Source organism: Pongo pygmaeus, chromosome 23 (genome assembly GCF_028885625.2).
Source record: "Pongo pygmaeus isolate AG05252 chromosome 23, NHGRI_mPonPyg2-v2.0_pri, whole genome shotgun sequence".
Taxonomy (NCBI): domain Eukaryota; kingdom Metazoa; phylum Chordata; class Mammalia; order Primates; family Hominidae; genus Pongo; species Pongo pygmaeus.
This window is the reverse complement of record NC_085931.1, coordinates 42507168-42529151: the sequence shown is the minus strand read 5'-3', so window position 1 is coordinate 42529151 and position 21984 is coordinate 42507168. Positions and strand designations below refer to the sequence as shown.

The following is a 21984-nucleotide window of genomic DNA, read 5'->3' as shown; positions in this document are numbered from 1 at the left end:
GGGCTGAGAGGGAGCACAGCCCGGGGCATCCCCAGGGACACCTGGGGATGGCCTGGGGCCTCACCTGTTCCAGCTCTTTCTGCACCTGCTGTTCTACTTCCTGGTCCTCAGACCCCGGCTCCTCTCTGCTCAGCTCCAGCCACCTGCGCAGGCTGTTCGCTTGCCTTCGGCAGGACCTGAGGGGTGGAGATACCCACTGCCTGCCAGGCTGGGTCCTTGGCAGAGCCCCATCCGGCTCAGGGAGAGGCATCTCAGCTAATTCTGATGCAGGTATCGGGTGGAGAGAGGTGGTCTGGTAGGGCCCCTAATGTGAGCTGCAGGCCCCTGCTTGGGAGCCAAACACTTGTTCTTTTTTCCTCTCCCAGTCTCCTCCGCCCTCCCCAGCAGACAGCAACTCAGGTGGGCCTGGGCGAAAACACTCCTTGTCTCTCTCCCCCTGTGCAGAGCCAAGGATGAGGCGCCAGTCTGTTGCCCTGGAAGCTCTGAGGTTGCTGCATGTTGGTGGTCCCCAGACCACTGAGTGCAGCTGGGTCTCGGGCCTGTCCCTGCCCTTTTTTTTTGAGATGGAGTGTTGCTGTGTCGCCCAGGCTGGAGTGCAATGGCGCGATCTCGGCTCACTGCAACCTCCGCCTCCCAGGTTGAAGCGATTCTTCTGCCTCAGCCTTCCAAGTAGTTGGGACTACATGCATGCACCACCATGCCCGGCTAATTTTTGTATTTTTAGTAGAGATGGGGTTTCACCATATTGGCCAGGCTGGTCTCGAACTCCTAACCCCGTGATCTGCCCAGATCACGGCCTCTCAAAGTGCTGGGATGACAGGTGTGAGCCACCGCGCCCGGCCCTTCTCTGCACCTTTAATATCAGTGTTATAATTAGTCACTGGGGACAGCATGGCCTCATTGGGTTTTTAGAGTTTTGCTCAACTTTATCATCCCTCCATAGGAAGCAGGGCCTCTGTGCACAGGTGAGGCTGACGACTTGGGCCTTCCTAAGCAGCACCGAGCCAGGTAGAGAGCCATGGTGGAGATGGAGTCTTTCTGGACAGCACACACAGAGGGCTCCCCACACCCCTCCGTGGCTAGACCGAGACCACCCACAGGACCCTGGCAGCTGGCTCGGGGGAAATGGAACTGCCCGCCCACCTTTCCAGGCAACACCTGCTCCTGCGGCCAGGGCCGCAGGGCGTTTCGCAGGGCTCACCAGAGGTTCTGCTTGGTGGTCTGGTAGTGCAGTAGTTGCTGCTGGATCTCCTCAAGTTCAGCCTCAAGGTCCAGGCTGCCTATGGCGACAGAAGTAAGCTTGTTTCAGACCATTTTCCCCTCTGGGACCAGGGTAAATAGCAAGTCCCAGGTCCGGGAGTGGCCTGAGTGCTTTCTGCCCTGACAGGCCCCAGGTACACACCTGCAGTTGAAAGTCCAGGCCCAGCCCTGGTGGCTGAGAGGTCCCCAGGAAGGAGTAGATGGGGGTCAGGGACACTGGCCAGGGATGAGGGGACCGGGGGCTTATCCCTAGGAGCAGCCGGCTGTGCTGACAACTGCAAAGGAAAGAAGGATGGATGCTGAGCAAGGAAGCTAGGAGGAAGCTGGGGAGGGGGACACCAAGTCCTTGTCACTGCCTGCCCTGCAGAGGTGGGGGAAGACCAGGCCCCCAGCTGCAGGAGCTGGGCTTCCCAGGCACTGGCCGTGCCAGCTCAGTGTCTAGCCTGCCCCTGCACCACAGGGCCTGGTACTGTAGAGGAAAGTCCCACAAACAACCAGGGAGCACCCCGTGTTACCACAGTCCGCCTCGTGCCTCCACTGCCTGAGCAGCTGTTCCTAGCCTTGCCTTACCCAACCCTCCACCCCCACCTTGCTCTAAGCTCATGACCTTGCTGAGCTTCCACATCAGTGAGAAGTGGTGAGAGGCCACTGCTCTACAGCCTTCTCCGTACCCTCCTCTCCTGGTGAGAGTGGACTTGCCCCTTCCATCACCGGACAGGGGTCAAAACCCTTTCAAACCCACATTCAAACCATTCCAGCCAGGGTAAGTGGCCCCACATGGCCTAACTCACCACAGGAACTGGTTCCTTCCTGTCCCCTCATCCCCTTTCAGGAACCAGCTGCTTTGGTGGCCTTAGAGCAGCTGTCACTTCCATTACTGAGCTCTCACACCCCCTGGCCATCCCCACTCAGGCTCCCCGCTTGGAGCCTCATCGCCTCTCTCCTTCCCCTGTACTCTCCTCCTAGAGGCCGCAGTGGCTCTGGGGTTACCTTCGGCCTGTGCTGAAGATTCTTCTGAATCTCTGGCCCTGACCTCTTCCTTGAAGGTCAGACTCAACATTTGCTTTCTCTCAAGTTTGACATCAAGAGCCTGGTTCAAAACACTCTTGACACTTCACCCCAAACCAGTCCCCACCCCCACTTCCTTCTTCCAGTCAAAGAACTCCGTTTCCCAAGTTATTCAAGCCAGCAGCCCACATCAGCCTGGATTCCTTCTTTCCCCTCACTCAGCAACTCCCTCAGAGCATATCCTGCCTCGTCTGCCTCCAAGAGAGTACCTGTCCCCTCTGTGGCAACCGCTGAGCCCAGGCCACCAGTACTGCTTGCCTGGACCACGTGGTCATGGTGACCACAGCCTGCACAGAAACCTGACATGGTGCTCCCTGCCAAAACCCTTCCCCGACTTCCTGCTTTTCTCAAATCCCAGGCTACTCCTCACTGTGGCCTGCAGGACCCTATGTGATCTGCAGCCACTCTACTGGCCTGCAGGCAGGCGTTTTCCTTTGTTTGTCTCTGACTAGAATATAAGCTTCAGGATGGCAGGGCCCTTGGCTGGCTGTTCACTGCTGTGGCCCTTGGACCTGGTGTGCAGTGGCTACCTATGCTTGTCAAGTGGATGAGTGGCCTCCCTGTGCCAAGGTTTTCCAGAAACAAGTACAGCTGTGGCATGAGAAAGAGCACCAGAAGCCAGACCAGAGTGAGAGCCCCAGTGCCCAGGCCTGGTGGTGGAGGACGTACCCTGGCTGGTGCAGCCGCCCCGCAGGACATGAAGGAGGAAGGAGGCAGCAGCAGCAGCTCCGGGCCTGTGCTTGCCGTCGGGGGCTGCTTCAGGCCAGGGGTGCTTGACAGGGCCCCAGGCAGGGGGCTGTGTGGGACCAGTGCTGTTGGGGCCTCTGCCAGGAAGGGCCGCGTCAGGGAGGGGGCTGCTGGCTGAGCCATGCCTAGGCCATGTTCCTGTGGCTTCTGAGGCCTGAGCACAGGGAAGGCAAGAGCCTGGTCAGGCCGCAGGACCCTCCTCTGGGACCAAAGAACAAGAAGGAAAGGGGGCCACCCACCCCAGGGCTGCCAAAACACAGGCCCCAGATGGAGGTGCCGGCTGCCTTTGGGGACCCGACCATCTCCCCCTGCCTGCCCATGGTGCCGCACCCCAGGGACCTCTGGCTCTGCGCAGGCTCCAGCAGGAAGTGTGGGCGTCGTGGCTGCTTCCTCGCTGAGTGGGCAGTGTAGCTGGGAAGAAACATGGGGTCTGTTCCCCTGGGCTGACCAGGGGCTGCAGGGGTCTGAGATCTCTGTGGGATCTCCAATTTTATAGGGAGACTGAAACTCAGAGAAGGCGAGGCCAAGGTCAGCAAGTAAGCTGGGGTGGGCCTGGGCCACAGAGCTCCCAGCAGTTCCGACAAAAGGTACCTGACGCCAGGGGACTGCTTCACCCACATTGTCTCTTTTGACCTGCAGAGCAACCCTGGTGATGCAGGTGTACAGGTCGCCAGGGTCCATGTCACAGGGGAGCAGCCTCTGAGACGTTCAGGATCCCATCAAGGTCAGTCAAACAGTGAGGAGCAGAGCAGGGACCGGGACCCAGGCCCCGTGCACCCACCTGACATCTCCCCCGAGGCCCAAGGCTCTCGGGTAGTGCTGGTTGCTGTGGGAGTCACCAGCTTCATCAGCATGGGGCAGGGCAGCTTAGGGTTTGAGGAGACCATAGTAGGGGTGGGCAGAGGGACAGGTGCCAGCTCACACAAGAAAGAGGGGCTTCTGACAAAAAGCCAGTGTCTTGGCTATGATGGAACAGAAAAGAGGCCGGCAGGCGCGGGCAGGAGCTGAGCTTGTTCCCTTTGTTAACCACGTGTATGACTCCGGAAAAGATCATGTCAGCAGGACGGGAGAGAGGGTAGGGAGGTGTTGCAGAGGAAGGGACACCTGTTTCCTGAGCTTTGGCAGGCAAAGGAGAGAGGGTCTGGAAATCCCACTCCATTCTCTCCCTCTTGCCGTGGAAGGGATGGGATCTGGCTGGAGAAGAGGGGATTCCCAGCAGCTCAGCTGTGACAAGGCCGTGACCAGCCCGTCCCATCCGGTCAGGGCTGTTTAACTCCCTGCTATGCCCAGGGTAGAAGCGAGGAGCACAAGGTGAGCACGGGCTACTCACAGCTCCAGGGCGTGGGGCTCCTCAGCAGCCAGGCGGCCCAGAGCTCCCTGAGGCCGAGGAGCCTGCGGCCTCTTGGTCTCAAGGGTGGCATCCCCAGCCCCAGCAGCAATGCGGTTGAGAAGGGGACCCTCAAACGTCACTTTCCCGCTGGGTGCGATGGCTGCCAGGGGCTGAGGCTTCCCGCCCCGGCCCAGCACTTTCTGTTTCCAGAGCGTAGCACAGCGGCGGACGGCACGATGGACACTGTGAGCCGCCTACAACACAGCCTCTGGTCAGCTCATGCCACACCCTGCCTGCTCCCCACAGGAAGGGGCCCTGGGCCTACCTGGACCTGCTGCTGGGCCTGCAGCTGCTGCCGGGAGGCCTTCATGCTGGCTGCAAAGCGCAGGAGCCGCGTGGCACCCTCCTGGAGGAGCTGCCCCTGGTAGGCCTGCAGCGCCCGCTGCAGCCGCGCCTTCTTTCTCCTCCTTTCCAGTACAAAGGCCAGCCACGTGGCCCACACCTCCAGGGAGGGCAGGAGGTGAGGCCCAGGTCTCCCTGCTTAGGGCTCCCCCACAGACCAGGTGCCCTCCCTCCACCCAAGGCAGGGCTAAGGCCTGAGGGAGAGGCAGGGATGGTAGGATGCAGAGCCCCAATTACCTTTGCCTGCAGCGAGAAGGCCCAGAACCACAGGGCCCGCACTGTCGCCCACTGCTCCTGCCTCCTGGCTGCCAGCTAGGGCCAGAAAGACCAGATCATTTCCCTATTGCCCCTTCAGGGAGGCCGTGCTGATCACGGGGTCCTGCCCGGCTCGTCCCTCTTGGCTCCCTCTCTAGTCGAGGCTCCCACTTCCTCCACTAGGAAGGGCCAGCCTTGTGCCTGGCCGTGAGGTGCTCAACACACGCTCCATCTGTGGCCTGAGGAAGGACCTTTACGAAAGAAGGTGGCAAAGGGCTCCTGCAGGGGGATGCGTGGAGGCAGCGGCCTGAGGTCCGGGGAATGGTGAAAACAGGACAACAGGATGGGAAGAGGGAGCTGGGGACGTGTGGGCGCCGCTCTGTGTGATCCCTCTTGGCTTTTTAAAAAGCAAGATCCCAGCAAAGCCTTAAAACACATTTCATATTAATTTTTAAGATATTATGCTGATTTTTCTTTTTGAGATGGAATCTCACTCTCATCCAGGCTGGAGTGCAGTGGCATGATCACAGCTCACTGCAACCTTGACCTCCCGGGCTCAAGCGATCCTCCCGCCTCAGCCTCCCGAGTAGTTGGGACCACAGGTGTGCACTGCCTACATCCAGCTAATTTTTCCGTTTTGTTTTTGTAGAGATGGGGTCTCACTATGTTGCCCAGGCTGGTCTTGAACTCCTGGGCTCAACTGATCCTCCTGCCTCGGCCTCCCAAAATCCTGGGATTATAGGCGTGAGCCATCATGCCCGGCCCACTGATATATATATATACGTATATATACTTTTTTTTTTTTGAGACGGAGTCTCGCTCTGTTGCCCAGGCTGGAGTGCAGTGGTGCTATCTTGGCTCCATGCAAGCTCCGCCTCCCGGTTCACACCATTCTCCTGCCTCAGCCTCCCGAGTAGCTGGGACTACAGGTGCCCGCCACCACGCCCGGCTCATTTTTTGCGTTTTTAGTAGAGACAGGGTTTCACTGTTAGCCAGGATGGTCTCTATCTCCTGACCTCGTGATCCGCCCACCCCGGCCTCCCAAAGTGCTGGGATTACAGGCGTGAGCCACCGCGCCTGGCCTCCACTGATGTATTTTTTAATACAACACTGTAGAAAGAGAAACCAGGCCTTGAAGTAACTGGTCTTATGCAGGCTACAGATGGAAGGAAGCTGATGTGCCTGGAAATGACAGGAAGGTGGTAGAGGAGGTGGCCCTGGGGAGGGCGATAGTAAAAATACTGAACTAGAGGTGTAGGCTGAAGGTCATTCACTGCCCGGGCCTCACAGGCCAGAGGAAGGAGAAGGAAGTGTGGAGGGGACATCTCCTGGGTTCCCACCTGTTGTCTCCACTGGCGGAAGCAGGTCCGGCTGAGTCTCTGTGCCAGGAGTTGGGTGCTCTGCCTATGCAGGAGCTGGGGGAGAGCCAGTGCACAGAGAGCGGCGTCCTGACCCAGCCTAGACAGCCTGGGATGGGTCCTGATCTAACCCAGCCTCTGCCCAGCTGAATGTCCTCCCATTGCTAGGAGTCCTGGATGGTGCCGGGGGTCTCCTGCATAGGCAGGGAGTGCCACCTAGAGGACTCACTCTGTAGGTCCCCCAGCACTGATAAGCCACGGGTCAGCATGAACCAGGTTTTTCCACTGAGCTATCTTCCCTGGGAGACACTGGATTCTGGGGCTGGCTACTCGCTAGGCTCCACCAAACGCCCAGAAAGGCTCCTGCAGCTTTGTCTTACAGGACCCCAAACCACCCACCATTCATACCGGCTGCATGGAGTGCTGTCAGGAAAGACCCCTTCCTGAGAAATGGTCTCCTGGCCTAGACACCCCTTGCCAGGCAGGCAGAACTTGGAGAGTTGCCACCGTCAGCCTCACCCTCTTCCTGACACACTCCGGATGGTGCATCTTCCACCGGGCCAGCCCCTCCAGCAGCAGCTGCCGGTGGTGGTGTTGGACTGCCCTCTCTAGCTGCAGTCTCTGCTGGGCTGACCTCTGGCTGCAGTTCCGCCAGCGCTGAAACCAGGTCTGCAGACAGCCTAAGGCAGATCCAAGCGGGAGGCACCCACGTTAGTGCTGCATGCTGATGCCTGGGCTCTGTCCTAAGTGTGTATCTCTCTACCTGTCATCTCACTTGATGTCCATGACAACCCCAAGAGGTAGGCACTGTTATCCCCCCATCTTACAGATGAAGACACTGAGACTCAGAGAGGGGCCCTGCTGGAGGCCACACACACAGCCAGGTTATGGCCGCCAGCCTGCACTTCTTCAGCACTCTGCATAATGGGTCTCGTGACATCTTCCCCTCAGTCCCTCCTCCCAGCCCCACCCTTGGCCTGCCAAGGTGTGCCTGAGACACTGAGGCCTTAATATAAGCCAGTCAATTGTTCCCCAGGTATTTACTGTGTACCTACTACGTGTACACTGTCTTGCTGCCCAGTCTCCCAAGTCTCTCATACCATCTGTAATGGACGTGGCAACCCAAGCCTGCCACCGCCTCCTTCTAAGGAAAGTCCTTCAGAGAGCAGCGGCTTCGGGCAACACTCAAACCTGTCGCCTCTAACTTCCCACCACGGCCAGGAGTGGGCACCTGACCCTTAAGGCAGCTGACCCAAACTGGCCAGAAGCCTCTGGAGCTTGAAGCTGCACGGTCAGGTGCCCAAAGGATCAGGTGCAGAAGCTCCAGAGCCCAAGGTCTGGCTAAACCCCTTGGCTTCTTTCTTAGTGAACTAGAAACACAGTGCTGGTTTCTGAGCTGAGGAGGAGCTCCAGGACCCAGCAGCACATTCGTGGCGCAGTAATGCAGCCATGTGGGATGGCTGACTGCAGGGTTTTGTCCCCAGGACGTGTGTTGAAACATGCTCATTAACACACACGCTACAGTCAGAACCAAACCAAAGCTGATTCAGTTTTGTCCTGGAGCAAACTCTATTAAACCAACTTAACTACTTGGTCAATTTCTCTATGGGCCAATTTAAACAATTTCTAGTTGTTTTCACTTTTGTTTGTATTTTCATTTATTCTAAAAATGAGCTGTCCCCTTCAGTGTGTCAGATTCTCCTACTATGGGACCCCTAGCTGTGTTAGGAGACAGCTCCCCATGGGTCTGCCGTGTGTCTGTGCATCTTGCAAGCAGGGGCATGGACTCCTGTTCTAGACTATCTTTCCAAAGATTTTTTAAAAGAGACTAGGTCTTGGCCAGGTGTGGTGGCTCACGCCTGTAATCCTAGCACTTTGGGAGGCCGAGACGGACGGATCACGAGGTCAGGAGATCGAGACCATCCCAGCTAACACAGTGAAATCCCGTCTCTACTAAGAATACAAAAAATTAGCCTGGCATGGTGGCACATGCCTGTAGTCCCAGTTACTCTGGAGGCTGAGGCAGGAGATCCGCTTGAACCCCAAGAGGTGGAGGTTGCAGTGAGCCGAGATCGCACCACTGCACTCCAGCCTGGGAGACAGAGTCTCACTCTGTCTCAAAAAAAGAGAGAGACTGGGTCTCATTCTGTCACCCAAGCTGGAGTGCAGTGGTGTGATCATAGTTCATTGCAGCCTCCAGCTCTTGGGCTCAAGTGATCCTCCCACCTCAGGCTCCCAAGTAGCTGGGACTATAGGTGTGTACACCACTGTGCCCTGCAATCTTTCCAAAGATGTATATACAGCAGGCAGTGGGACTTCCTGAGATCGAATTAGAAAGTCTCTGGCCCCTAAACATTCAAGGGCCCAGCTACACAAGGAAGCAGGATGCTAGCATGGTGGGGGCTGACCTGACAAGCAGCAAGGACTTTCCCATCAAAACAACCCCCTCCCCAACCACCCCAAGCTCCTCCATTCCAGCTTCTTTTCTTTATTTCTCTGTAGATCTCAAGCTCTAGCCTTTCATTTTAACATAAATTGGTTGGCAATCAGTTGGGAATAGACTTCTAAGATATACTGGACTGAGCAGTGCCCCCTCCACACCTGCCGTATTCATGTCCTTCCTGGAACCTCACAATGACTTTATCTGGCACTAGGCTCACTGCAGATGTAATTGGTCAGGATGGCGTCACACTCAAGTAGGGTGGGCCCTTCATCCGATATGACCAGAGTCCTTCTAAAGGACCCAGACACAGGAAGGGAATGAAATGTCAAGATGGGGAAAGACTGGAGCAATGGGTCTACATGTCCAGGAAAGCCATGACAAGCAAGAAACAAACTGGGAGAGGCAAGGAAGGACCCTCCCCTAGAGCCTGTGGAGAAGCATGACCCTGCCACACCTTGATCGCTGACTGCCAGCCTCCAGAACTGGGAGGGCAATTTTGTGTTGTTTGAAGACTCCCAGTCTGTGGTACTTTGTCATGGCAACCACAGGGAACTGGCATGTATGAGGAGGAGACAGACTTATGGGGGCCACAGGGATCTCCACAGCGCTGTCTTCACATTCCTCAACATGACTTGCTTCTGGGGGCCCCACTTACTCCTGTCCAGCACCTTCCGGGCCTCCCAGATGGCACAGTCCTCCTGCTGTCGGTAATATATCTGCACTGACACAGCTTCCCGCCACTGGACCAGGACCTATGGGCAGGCAAGGAGCACAGCAAGAGTCACTATACCTCCTGGCTTCCGGGGGTCTGTGACGGTGGCTCCTGGAGAGGCAAGGCCAAGCTGTTGCCATTTGCTTCTCACACACGGTCCAGGAAGTAACTGCCATGCACGCAGACCACTAAGCAATAGGACAGGGCCCCAGCCCCTCACAGGAAGCCCAGCATTTCGGCTGCTGGGACTCTTCTACCAGGATTTACATATCATACCATGCCATATGATTTACATATCATACCAAGTAGTGAAATCATTACATACATGGGTCTTAATTCTATTTTTTATATATATAAATACTTATATTTCATATATATAAATATATATAAACATATATATATGTAATTTTTTTTTTTGAGACATAGTCTCCCTCTGTCACCTGGGCTGGAGTGCAGTGGCGTGATCTCGGTTCACTGCAGCCTCTGCCTCCCAGGTTCTAGCGATTCTCCTGCCTCAGCCTTCTGAGTATCTGGGATTATGGGCATGCACCACCACACCCAGCTAATTTCTGTATTTTTAGTAGAGATGGGGTTTCACCATGTTGGCCAGGTTGGTCTCGAACTCCTGACCCCAAGTGATCCACCCGACTCAGTTTCCTAAAGTGCTGGGATTACAGGCGTGAGCCACTGCGCCCGGCCTCTATTACTATTTAGTAAATGGAACACACCTACGTTGTATACATTCTTTTGTATGAGTGATGCCTACAAAATCACAATAACAAAACACTTGCCCAGGGGATGCCTGGTGCCTGCTCCGCAAGCTGTCATGAACTCCATTCCCACTAGAAAGGCCTCCTCTTCAAGCTCTGAAGCTAAGCAAAGATTCCTGTGTTCCTCCTTCCAGGGGAAGGGAGGCACTGGCTAGCTTCGGAGTATTTTTTCTTTTCTTTTCTTTTTTTTGAGACAACCTTGCTCTGTTGTCCAGGCTGGAGTGCAGTGGTGCAATTAGGCTCACTGCAACCTCCACATCCTGGATTCAAAGAGCCTATAAACCCAGCATTTTGGGAGGCTGAGGCAGGTGGATCACCTGAGGTCAGCAGTTCAAGACCAGCCTAGCCAACATGGTGAAACCCCGTCTCTACTAAAAATACAAAAATTAGCCAGACGTGGTGGCACAAGCCTGTAGTCCCAGCTACTCGGGAGGTTGAGGCAGGAGAGATCGCTTGAACCTGGGGGATGGAGGTTGCAGTGAGCTGAGATGATACCACTGCACTCTAGCCTGGATGACAGAGTGAGACTCTCTCTCAAAAAAAAAAAAAAAAAAAAAAAAAAAAAATACTGGTTCTGATAAGAACTAGTTCACTTATGATGTGTTATGTTTCTATTTAATGCATATTGGTTTGTAATTCAGTAAAAAACTAAACATGTGCCCACATGGATGTTTGTGTGTGTGCTGGAGGAAAGTTACCCATTTTCTAGGTTCCTTATTCAGTTCAAATCTCTGGCACTACCCCCTACATCCCACTCCCTCACCAGAACACAGTCCAAGCTCTCCTGGGTGACCAGCTTGCCTCCTTATACCTCACCTTGGAACATATGGTCCTTCTGTAATGAGTACTTGCTTGAAAGGTTTTTTTGGCTTCATCCACTCGGGCCATGGTGTTCTCTTTCCAGCGACGTAATGCCCCGCTGCAGATGCATGGATGCGGGGAGGGCAGACGACACCAGGATGGAGAGAGAAGGCAGGCTTCTGTGAATCATTCCTACTTCTTCCCCTACTCCTGAGTCAGGGACTCTACACCTAAGAATGTCTGTTACACCAACACCCATGTTTGCCGGCACGTCTATGTCTAACAAATGGCCACTGAGCAGCTGCTCTGGGCTGGGCACCAAGAGTACATGAGGGACCCAGCACTGCTGGAGACCAAACTCCAGGTGCTACGGGGATAACAGGGCATAACCAGGCAGTGGCAACACAGGTGACTCACACTGTGATAAGAGAAGTGTAGAGAGGCAGGGAACCCGGAGGAAGGCTGCCTACGCCTCAGCTTGCTGCTGAGTTAGCTCAGGGAGTTCTTGCTTATTCCACCCCGTCTGAAGAGCAGGATGGGTGCTCTATGGGACCCCATATGAGGGATGGAGACGTTTATTTACTTTTTAGAGACAGGGTCTCACTCCATCGCCCAGGCTGGAGTGCAGTGGCATGATCACGGCTCACTGTGGCCTTGATCTTCAAGGCTCAAGTGACCCTCCCACCTAAGCCTCCCAAGTACCTGAACCACAGGCAGACATGACCGTGCCTAGCAAATTTTTTTATATTTAGTACAGACAAGGTCTCGCTATGTTGCCCAGGCTGGTCTGAAACTCCTGGTCTCAAACAGCCTCCTAAAGTGCTGGGATTACAGGCGTGAGCCACCGCGCCCAGCTAAGGATTGAGGTGTTTAAAGTCCACGAGACCCACTGCCCACAGGCCACCAGGAGTATCATGTGCTGAACAAATACAAAGGAAGGAAATGAAAGGGGGCCTGTGGGAGGACTGCTGGGAAGGAGTGAGGTTAGAGTTTGGCTTAGAAAGTGGCAGAAGCTACGGAAGCGCCCTCCACAGGGGTGAACGGTGCAGATGGTCTGACAGGGCCTCGAGGTGACGCTGGAGAGTCAGTGACAGGCCTACAGAGCAAGCTGGAAGGGGACTACCTGGAAATTGACAGGAAAGGGAGTCGCTGAAGCCTCTGGAGTGGAAGAGATGACAAGGTGCCTTGCAAAGCTGAATCTTGTAGGTGTGAAGCAGGGAGGAGAAAGTGCTCAGAAGAGCAAGACAAGAGGCCTTTAAGGCATGCAGGTGACAGCTGCTTTCCATGGTCCCGCCCTGCACACAGCAGGGGCTTAAGACAAATGAAGGCGAAGCCGTGAGTGAAGTGGAAAAGCCAAGACCATGATATTAGCGACTAGGAACCCAGGATCATCCCCGACCTGGCCCTCGGCAGGACCCCCTAAAAGGCTGGGGTTTGGGGTGCATTCTTTGTTCCCCAGCTGGAGCTTGGGAGGCGTCCGGGAGACTCACCGCAGCAGCTGCCTGTTGTGCTGGCTCTCCCTCGCTGCCACCTCCTGGAGGATGCTCCGCACCCTGCCCTGGTAAGTCTGTAGGGGACAAGGAAGACTGAGGCTGCTCTTGGGCCCACACTTCTCCCTGTTTAGGCAGGCCTCAGAGGTGCATCTACCACAAGGCTGCCATGCCCAGAGCACTCAAAAAGGGTAGGGAGAGGCCAACAGCCCCTGGTCCCAGGGCCCACAGACCCTCCCAGACGGCAGGGAGAAACTGTCTCACAGGCCCTCACCTCCTAAGTCAAACCATGGGACTCCAGGGCAAGGAGCTGCTCTCGCTACAAGGCTAGTACCCACCGACCCACCGACAGCACTTGTTTCCACTTGGCCAAGCAAGAATCAAAGAACTCTGTGGCCTAAGGCCCACTGTCTTGGGGCACTTGCTTGGTTTGAGGTGTGTCACATGACTGTTCTGGGATGGACGGGAAGAACAAGGAAGGGAAACAAAGTCTCCAGAAACCTCCCCTGTCGCCACAGCAAGGAGATCGGGAGGGAAGCAGCAGCTCCTACCACCCACGCCTGCAGCGCCCTGTGTAGCACACTGTGCTGGTGGTGCAGCTCTGCTCGCATCAGCTTCTGCCGCTCTGCTCCCCGCAGGGCCAGGCACTGCAGACAGAGGAGAAAGCAGCCAGCGTGGGCTGGGGTCTGAGTTGGGGGTGGCTTCCTGCTTTGCCTCCATTTTATACGTCACCTGTGTGAGTGTAAATTAACCTCTCTGGCCTCATCTATAAATATGTGCTTCTTAGGGGTTCTGTGATGTCATTTGATGAGGCAAGTGCTTGATTTGCAGTAAATGCTCAATTAATGTGAGTTTAAACATTTTTTACACTCAGTAGGACTCCTGTAAATGGTTAGATCAGGAATTTTAGATGTGGTAAGTTCAAATAAGAACAGCCTAGTATCTGAAAGAACACAAAATTTTGAGCCAATCATCTCATAAAACTGAGTTAACACTTTACGTGCTGCCTGTTCTCTTCCTTCAGCTCAAGAGGTAGGTGGTGTGGCCCATATGTTGCCTATGAGTCCTGCTGACACACAGCCCACCTGTCCAGAAGTCATACATGGGTGGCACCTCGCACCAAAGCCTTACCTCCCTCCACTGGCTCCAGGCCCAACGCAGGAGCTGGGCCATGTGGAATTCTGCTGCCCTCCTCCTGTGGGGAGATGGCAGAGCTCAGTGCTGCAGCCCCCACCCAGTGAGGGCACCCAATATGGGCTCCTCCTCACAGTCCATAGCCCTGCCTGGTTAAGTTTTTGGGGGAGCCGAGACCCTCTCTGAAGAGCTGCCAAAGAACTTGCACTCTCAGAAAAAAGCACCTATGATCAAATTTTGGCCTACAACTTCCCAGGGCTTCAAGTGCCATTGAAGCTCACATGTGCAGGTGTGAAGCCCCTGACTGAGACACTGGTTAAACATGGTCAGAGTCTGACGGAGTGAGATCCTCAGAACACGCAGTGGATACTGAAAGGCCCCAAAGCAGGACAGTCTCTGCAGTGACTGGGCTGCCTCCCCTCCGCTCTCTAACTACGTGGTGTGGTTAAAAACTGCCACAACCCACCCACTGGCCACAGCTGCTGGTCCCTATCCCTTATCTGCAGCAGTCAGCTATCACAACATGGGCCCATCAGTTTATTCTCCGGCTATGGTCACTTTTGTTTGTTTGAGGCAGAGTCGCACTCTGTTGCCCAGGCTGGAGTGTAGCGGTGCCATCTCGGTTCACTGCAACCTTCAATTCCCGGGTTCATGCAATTTTCGTGCTTCACTCTCCTGAGTAACTGGGATTACAGGCTTGTGCCATCATGCCTGGCTAATTTTTGTATTTTCAATAGAGACAGGGTTTCTCCATGTTGGTCAGGCTGGTCTCGAACTCCTGGCCTCTGGTGATCTGCCCGCCTCAGCCTCCCAGAGTGCTGGGATTACAGGCGTGAGCCACTGCGCCCAGCCAACCTAGTTTTACTTAAGACTCTTTTAGGTTGAACTTCCAGAACTTACAACCAGAGCCTGGGGGTAATACAATCCTCCAGACAGGCACTTGGAGCTGATGGTGCTGCTAGTACAATCAAAGCTGGCCTGGGATGGAAAGGCTTGTAAGGCAGAACTGGCCACTCACTCTGTTCTGAGCCCTTGGGCACTTTCCCTCCAGAGGCAGAAAGCTTTCTTGAGTCGCCCGTGGCAGTGGTGGGCATAGGCCACTGTTTGCCACTCCTGCTCCTGGTGACGTGCTGCTGCCTGCTGGTGCCACATGAACCAAGACCTATGCAGAAGCCGTCCCTCTGCGTGAAGGATGGCCTGAGGCAGGACAGGAAGGAGAGAACAGAATAAATCAAGTAGGAGAGAGGCACAGAAGCCAGGAAAGCATTTACAGGCCACAAATAATGACTAAGGCAAAAGGAATGGATGTCAGGACGTGGTCCAGCCCAGAAGCTGTCTGTAGGCTCCACTGAGAAAGGACAGATGCCCCAGAGCCTGCCCTGCCTCAACAGTCACAGGCAGGAGCCCTCCAGTGAGGTCCGAGCAACTTCCTGAGGAGGGGAGGCCGTGAGTGCAATGGCTTGAATCAGATCCTGCCGCTCCACACATCTCCTCAGGGACAGCCATTTACCATTCTCTCTGCCAGGCGGTTTTCTCGATGCTGAAACATCTTCTGCCTCCAGATAGAAAATACTTGCTTCTCTAATGTCTCCCTAAAAAACAAGGAAGAATGTAAAGCACTTAAAACAAAAACAAAAATTAACCCAAACAGAACTAGAAGTTCCAAATAATTGGATTTTTCCTTTTCTACCATGCTATTGTATAAGAGGTGAATTAAGTGGCTGGGCATAGTGGCCCATGTCTGCAATCCTAATACTTTGGGAGGCCAAGGCAGGAGGACTGCTGGAGGCCAAGACCAGCCTGGGCAACATAGCAAGACTCCATCTCTACAAAAAAATTTAAAAATTGCTGGGTGTGATGGTATGTGCCTGTAGTCCCAACTACCTGGGAGGCTGAGCTGGGAGGATCGCCTGAGCCCAGGAGTTTGAGGCTGTGGTGAACTATGATCATGCTACTCCACTCCAGCCTGGGCAACAGAGTGAGACCTCGTTTCTGAAAAAAATAAAAGAGGTGAATAAGCTTAGATGAGGGAGAAAGCAACACAAAGAGAAAGGGAAGGAAAGCAGACAGCCAAAAAACCATAAACTGTTAAAAAGGCCAACATTTTCCAAGTTATTTCTGGTATCAGCCAAGCCTTCACAACGTACGAAAAAGACTCGGACCCTGAGACCCCAGGTCTTCATTAATTCTATATTGACTTAACAGCACCGATAAAGGATTGTTCGTGAGAGTCCTTTCCAGTGCATGCTGACCAATCCTTTGGGGACCTCTTGAAAAATAAGGGGCAGACCCCTAAGGCTGACTGAGCAAGTCTGAGGGGGGTCCCAGGAAATGGTATTTTAAACAAGTGTTCCAGGTGAATTAGAAAAGTAGAAAGGTTGGCCGGGCATAGTGGCTCACGCCTGTAATCCCAGCACTTTGAGAGGCCAAGATGGGTGGATCACGAGGTCAGGAGATCGAGACCATCCTGCCTAACACGGTGAAACCCCATCTCTACCAAAAATATAAAAATTAGCTGGGCCTCGTGGCGGGCGCCTGTAGTCCCAGCTACTTGGGAGGCTGAGGCAGGAGAATGGCGTGAACCTGGTAGGCGGAGTTTGCAGTGAGCCGAGATCACGCCACTGCACTCCAGCCTGGGCAACAGAGGTATCAAAAAAAAAAAAAAAAAAAAAAAGAAAAGAAAAGTAGAAAGGTTTGGGAACCACTGTTTTGTCATCTCTGCCTAGGCCTACCAGATCACCATTAACAACATCGAATCCTGCAACAGCAGTGCTGGGACAACTGATCAACAGCCACTAGGGGCTACATGTTGGTGAAGCCACAGGATCCATGTTCAGCACTGGGGGATCTTGCTCCCCTGAAATTTAACACGCAAGACACATCACTTAAAGCAAAGATTCCACTTCTAGTCAGAACACAGTCACTGGTCCTGGACCTGCCCTCTGGCCATATATGACAAAACCAGACAAAAAATATGTGGCAACTGTCTTCAGGCGCTGGATAGTAAGTGTAGATTCTGATGCTGAAACGATAGGACACAGGCGAGGTGAGCCCCTACGCCGCCCAGACTTTCTGCCTGGGGGCACCTTCTAAACAGTGAGGGGAAGGGAGGCTAAGCAGAGCCTCCCTCAGTCTCAGTGAGCTGAGGCGGCAAAGACTGGAGTTCATGACTGCCAGAGGGGCTGGAATTTGGGGACAGGGTACTAGAAAGGAGACAGCTGAACAGAGGGAAATAACCAAAATTTTACTGAGGTTGTCCCAGGTCCTCAAATGAGGGCCACACGTGCAGACTCCTGGAGGCCTAGCAGAGAGTGACTGCTGCAGGGCCAAGAGGGGAACAGACGGCAGAAGCTGGACAGGGTTGAAAGATGGAGCTCTGGCCCAGCCAGAGTGCAGAGACCAGACACAAAAGCTGAGATCGTTCAACCCCAGTTGACCTTAGTATAAAAACACTAAAAGATCATCTTTAGGCTGAAGGGAAATGATACAGATGAACATTCAAATGTACAGGAAGACACAACGAACATTGGAAAGGGAAAGTATGTGGGTAAATATAAAAGGCTGAATTTTTTTCTTCTCAATTTATAAAAAGAGCACTGATTATTTAAAGCAAAAATAGTAATGTTGCAGGCTGGGCATGGTGGCTCATGCCTGTAATCCTAACACTTCAGGAGGCTGAGGCAGGAGGATTGCTTGAACTCAGGAGTTCAAAACCAGCCTGGGCAGTATAGTGAGACCTCGTCTCTACAATCAATCAATCGTTAGACATAAAATGTATGACAAAAAATACCACTGGTTGGGGGTGGTGGCTCACTCCTGTAATCCCAGCACTTTGAAAGGCTGAGGCAGGAGGATGTCTTGAGCCCAGAAGTTCAAGACCAGCCTGGGCAACATAGTGAGTCCCCACTATGTTTTATTTCTTAAAAAAAAAAAAAACAATAAAAATATCATCAAGGATGGGGACAAAATAGAATTTTATTGTTTTTATGTTCTTGCGCTAAAGATGAAATGGTATATTAATTCTAAACAGAACTGGGCAAGGCATGGCGGCTCACGCCTGTAATCTCAGAACAGCGAGAGGCCATGGCAGGAGGATCACTTGACCCCAGGAGTTTGAGACCAGACTGGGCGACATAGTGAGACCCTTTTTCTACAAAAAATTAGAAAAAAAAATTAGTCTGGGCCAGGCGCGGTGGCTCACACCTATAATCCCAGCACTTTGGGATGCTGAGGCGGGTGGATCACAAGTTCAAGAGATGGAGACCATCCTGGCCAACACGGTGAAACCCTGTCTCTACTAAAAATACAAAAACTAGCTGGGCGTGGTGGCGGGCGCCTATAGTCCCAGCTACTTGGGAGGCTGAGGCAGGAGAATCGCTTAAACCTGGGAGGCGAAGATTGCAGTGAGCCGAGATTGCGCCACTGCCACCGCACTCCAGCCTGGCAACAGAGCGAGATTCTGTCTAAAAAAAAAAAAAAAAAAAAAGGCTTTTCAACAAATGGTTCTGGAAAAACCTGATAAACACAGAAAAAAATAAACCTTGACTCCTACCGTCATATCATACATGGAAAAAAAATTCAAGATGATCATTGACCTAAATGCAAATGCTAAAACTATAAAGCTTCCAGATAAAATATAGGAAAATATCTTTTCAGATCTCAGAGTAGCAAATATTTCTTAGGGAGGACCCTAAAATCACTAACCATAAAAAAAAAGGATAAATTGGGCCGGGCACGGTGGCTCATGCCTGTAATCCCAGCACTTTGGGAGGCCGAGGTGGGTGGATCATGAAGTCAGGAGTTCGAGATCACCCTGACCAACATGGTGAAACCCCGTCTCTACTAAAAATACAAAAATTAGCTGGGCGTGGTAGTGTGCGCTTGTAATCTCAGCTACTCAGGAGGCTGAGGCAAGAGAGTTGCTTGAACCTGGGAGGCAGAGGCTGCAGTGAGCTGAGATCATGCCACTGCACTCCAGCCTGGGCAACAGAGCAAGACTCCATCTCAAAAAAAAAAAGATAAATTGGACAGTATCAATCCAACAGAAATCAAACACTTCGGCTCATCAAAAAAAAAAAAAAAAAGGCCAGGCACAGTGGCTCACACCTGTAATCCCAGCACTCTGGGAGGCTGAGGTGGGCGGATCACAAGGTCAGGAGATCAAGACCATCCTGGCTAACACAGTGAAACCCCGTCTCTACTAAAAATACAAAAAATAAGCCGGGCGTGGTGGCGTGCGCCTGTAGTCCCTGCTACTCGGGAGGCTGAGGCAGGAGAATGGCGTGAACCCGGGAGGCGGAGCTTGCAGTGAGCCGAGATAGCGCCATTGCACTCCGGCCTGGGTGAAAGAGTGATAATCTGTCTCAAAAAAAAAAAAATACTATTCGGCCGGGCGTGGTGGCTCATGCCTGTAATCCCAGCACTTTAGGAGGCCGAAGAGGGTGGATCACCTGAGGTCAGGAGTTCTAGACCAGCCTGGTCAACATGGTGAAACCCCATCTCTACTAAAAATACAAAAAATTAGCCGGGTGTGATGGTGGACACCTGTAATCCCAGCTATTCAGGAGGCTGAGGCAGCAGAATCGCTTGAACCTGGGAGGCGGAGGTTGCAGCAAGTCGAGATCACACCACTGCACTCCAGCCTGGGCGACAAGAAAAAAAACCATGCAAAACTAACCTATGATGACTGAAATCAGAATACTGGTTACCTATGCAGGGTAGGGACTGACTGGAGGGGACATGAAGGAACTTTCTCAGGTGATAGAAATGTTCTATATCTTGACTGGAGTGTTGATTATATAGGTATATAAATTATGAAAACTCGGCCGGGCATGGTGGCTCACGCCTATAATCCCAGCATTTTGGGAGGCCAAGGTGGGCAGATCATGACGTCAGGAGATCCAGACCATTCTGGCTAACACAGTGAAACCCCGTCTCTACTAAAACAAAAATACAAAAAATTAGCCGGGTGTGGTGGTGGGCACCTGTAGTCCCAACTACTCGGGAGGCTGAGGTGGGAGAATGGCGTGAACCTGGGAGGCGGAGCTTGCAGTGAGCCAAGATCACACCACTGCACTCCAACCTGGGCAACAGAGCGAGACTCCGTCTCAAAAAATAAAAATAAAAAAACTAAGAAAACTCATCAAACTTTATTTAAAATCTATGCCTTTCACTGTATATACATTTTATCTCGATTAAAATAAATGACAAACCAATTTTGTCTCATTCTCAGTACCTTTCACTGGAGGGTTATAAAAATTATTTTTAGCCATAATTCATGAGATTCCATCATAAAATCTGTCTATGTTCCTAAAACATTAAAAAATAACCTAAGAATATCAAAGATACATATTTATTTGGAATTTTAATTTGCTAAACTCCAAACCAAACTTCTGAACATGTACTTACCATGAGAGTCACAAATTAAACCAACTCCAGGGGCCAGAGGGACAGTTCATATTTTTGTGCTAGGCCCTTGGCTTGTATTTTACATGTATTTTCCCATTTCATTTTCATGACAACCATATGAGATAGAGACTATGACCACATCATCTCAATTTTACATTCAAGGAGACTGAGGCTCAGAGAGACAGACTGACTTGTCCAGGGTCACAGAGCTGACAGGCGACAGAGCATAGGTCTGAACTCAGGCTTGTCCAGCTTCTAAGCCAGACTCTCAATCACTCTGCTCATGAACAAGGAAAACAGGAATCTGAAAAACCAAGTTTTCTGAAAAGGTCCAACTAAGCCAAAACAGGTAAAAATCTACATCAGACCTACACCATCCTGCAAGCCTCCTGGCTATACCCTGTCTCCAAGTCGCCCTCTGCCCTTTTTCTCCAGAGTGATAGCTCTAAAACCACCCAAACTTCTCCCTAGCAAAAATCCGTTAAAGGCTCCTCTTGGCTATTTTGAAGGTACTTTTAATTTTTGGTTCTCACAGCATACAAAATACAAAAAAAGAATAGAACCAAGCATGGCTACTTGATAGTAAAAAAAGAAACGGGTACTGTGTGTGCGTGTTTTAAGTACTTAAGCCTTTTTTTTTGAGATGGAATCTTGCTCTGTCACCTAGACTGGAGTGCAGTGGTGTGATCTTGGCTCACTGCAACCTCCACCTCCTAGGTTCAAGTGATTCTCCTGCCTCAGCCTCCCGAGTAGCTGGGATGTATGCCACCATGCCTGGCCAATTTTTGTATTTTTAGTAGAGATGGGGTTTTGCCATGTTGGTCAGACTGGTCTCAAACTTCTGACCTCAGGTGATCCACCTGCCTCAGCTTCCCCAAGTACTGGGATTACAGGTGTGAGCCACCGCATCCAGCCTGAAGCCATTTTTGAATGAATCTTATACCAGCCCACAATACAAGACTAGGTAAAGGCAAAGCTGCTCTGTCTGCAGAAGCCAGAAGACACAAGAGTTGTCCTTTCATCAGCCTCTATTCCCTGTGGCCACCACCTAAAACCATCTCCCTGGACTTCGTACTAACAAACCCAGAGTTCTGGCTAACCTCAAACTAGCATTCAAAGCCCTCCAGATAGTTTAGATAGATTAGATAGATAGATAGATAGATAGATTTATTTTGAGATGGAGTCTCGCTCTGTCGTCCAAGGCTGGAGTGCAGTGGCGCCATCTCAACTCACTGTAACCTCTGCCTCCTGAGTTAAAGCGATTCTTGTGCCTCAGCCTCCGGAGTAGCTAGGATTACAAGCATGCACCACCACACCCCACTAATTTTTGTATTTTTAGTAGAGACGGGGTTTCACCATGTTGGCCAGGCTGGTCTGAAACTCCCGACCTCCAATGATCCACCCACCTCGGCCTCCCAAAGTGCTGGGATTACAGGCGTGAGACGCCGCACCTGGCCTGAAACCCTCCAGATTAAAGATGACTGCAACTTCTCCCAGTGCATGCCCCTCCATCTCACCCCTCTGTCCTAAGATAAAGTACACTGAACTTAAGGTAATTTCCAAAACTGTCATTTTACTAGTTCCATGCACCTGCTCAAATATCTTTCGAATATCTATCTATAGGGTCAGCCCAATCTCTTCAGTCTGGGCCTCCCCATCTTGCCCACTCCAGCCACCATCCTCATTCTCTCACTCACAGGAAGCCTCTCCCAGATAATTCCATGCTCAGCCTCCCTCAGCACTAGCTCTGAGCACTGGAAGAACTTGTGGCTGACATGACTGGGGACACGTGGATCTATTCTCTTG

The 21984-nt window shown here is 52.4% G+C and overlaps 1 protein-coding gene across 50 annotated transcripts in view; it reads right to left on the bottom strand.

Moving 5' to 3' along the window:
- SFI1 (SFI1 centrin binding protein) overlaps positions 1-21984 on the bottom strand; it is a 128766-nt gene that overhangs the window by 258 nt on the left and 106524 nt on the right. For 18 of the 50 annotated variants that reach the window (XM_054470395.2, XM_054470406.2, XM_063663170.1 and 15 more), the window contains 17 exons: positions 15281-15362; positions 14789-14967; positions 13768-13831; positions 13188-13283; positions 12637-12713; positions 11162-11264; positions 9519-9615; positions 6940-7100; positions 6403-6477; positions 5045-5119; positions 4731-4907; positions 4406-4659; positions 3406-3486; positions 2998-3229; positions 1403-1535; positions 1202-1280; positions 65-176 (listed from right to left, as the gene is read on the bottom strand). In XM_054470395.2, the coding sequence (XP_054326370.2) occupies positions 65-176; positions 1202-1280; positions 1403-1535; positions 2998-3229; positions 3406-3486; positions 4406-4659; positions 4731-4907; positions 5045-5119; positions 6403-6477; positions 6940-7100; positions 9519-9615; positions 11162-11264; positions 12637-12713; positions 13188-13283; positions 13768-13831; positions 14789-14967; positions 15281-15362 (2077 nt within the window). Of the gene's footprint in view, positions 1-59; positions 854-1201; positions 1281-1402; positions 1536-2997; positions 3230-3405; positions 3487-4405; positions 4660-4730; positions 4908-5044; positions 5120-6402; positions 6478-6939; positions 7101-9518; positions 9616-11161; positions 11265-12636; positions 12714-13137; positions 13284-13767; positions 13832-14788; positions 14968-15280; positions 15363-21984 lie in introns of those variants that run through there. The other 32 variants (XM_054470397.2, XM_063663176.1, XM_063663187.1 and 29 more) reach the window with 12 other exon arrangements.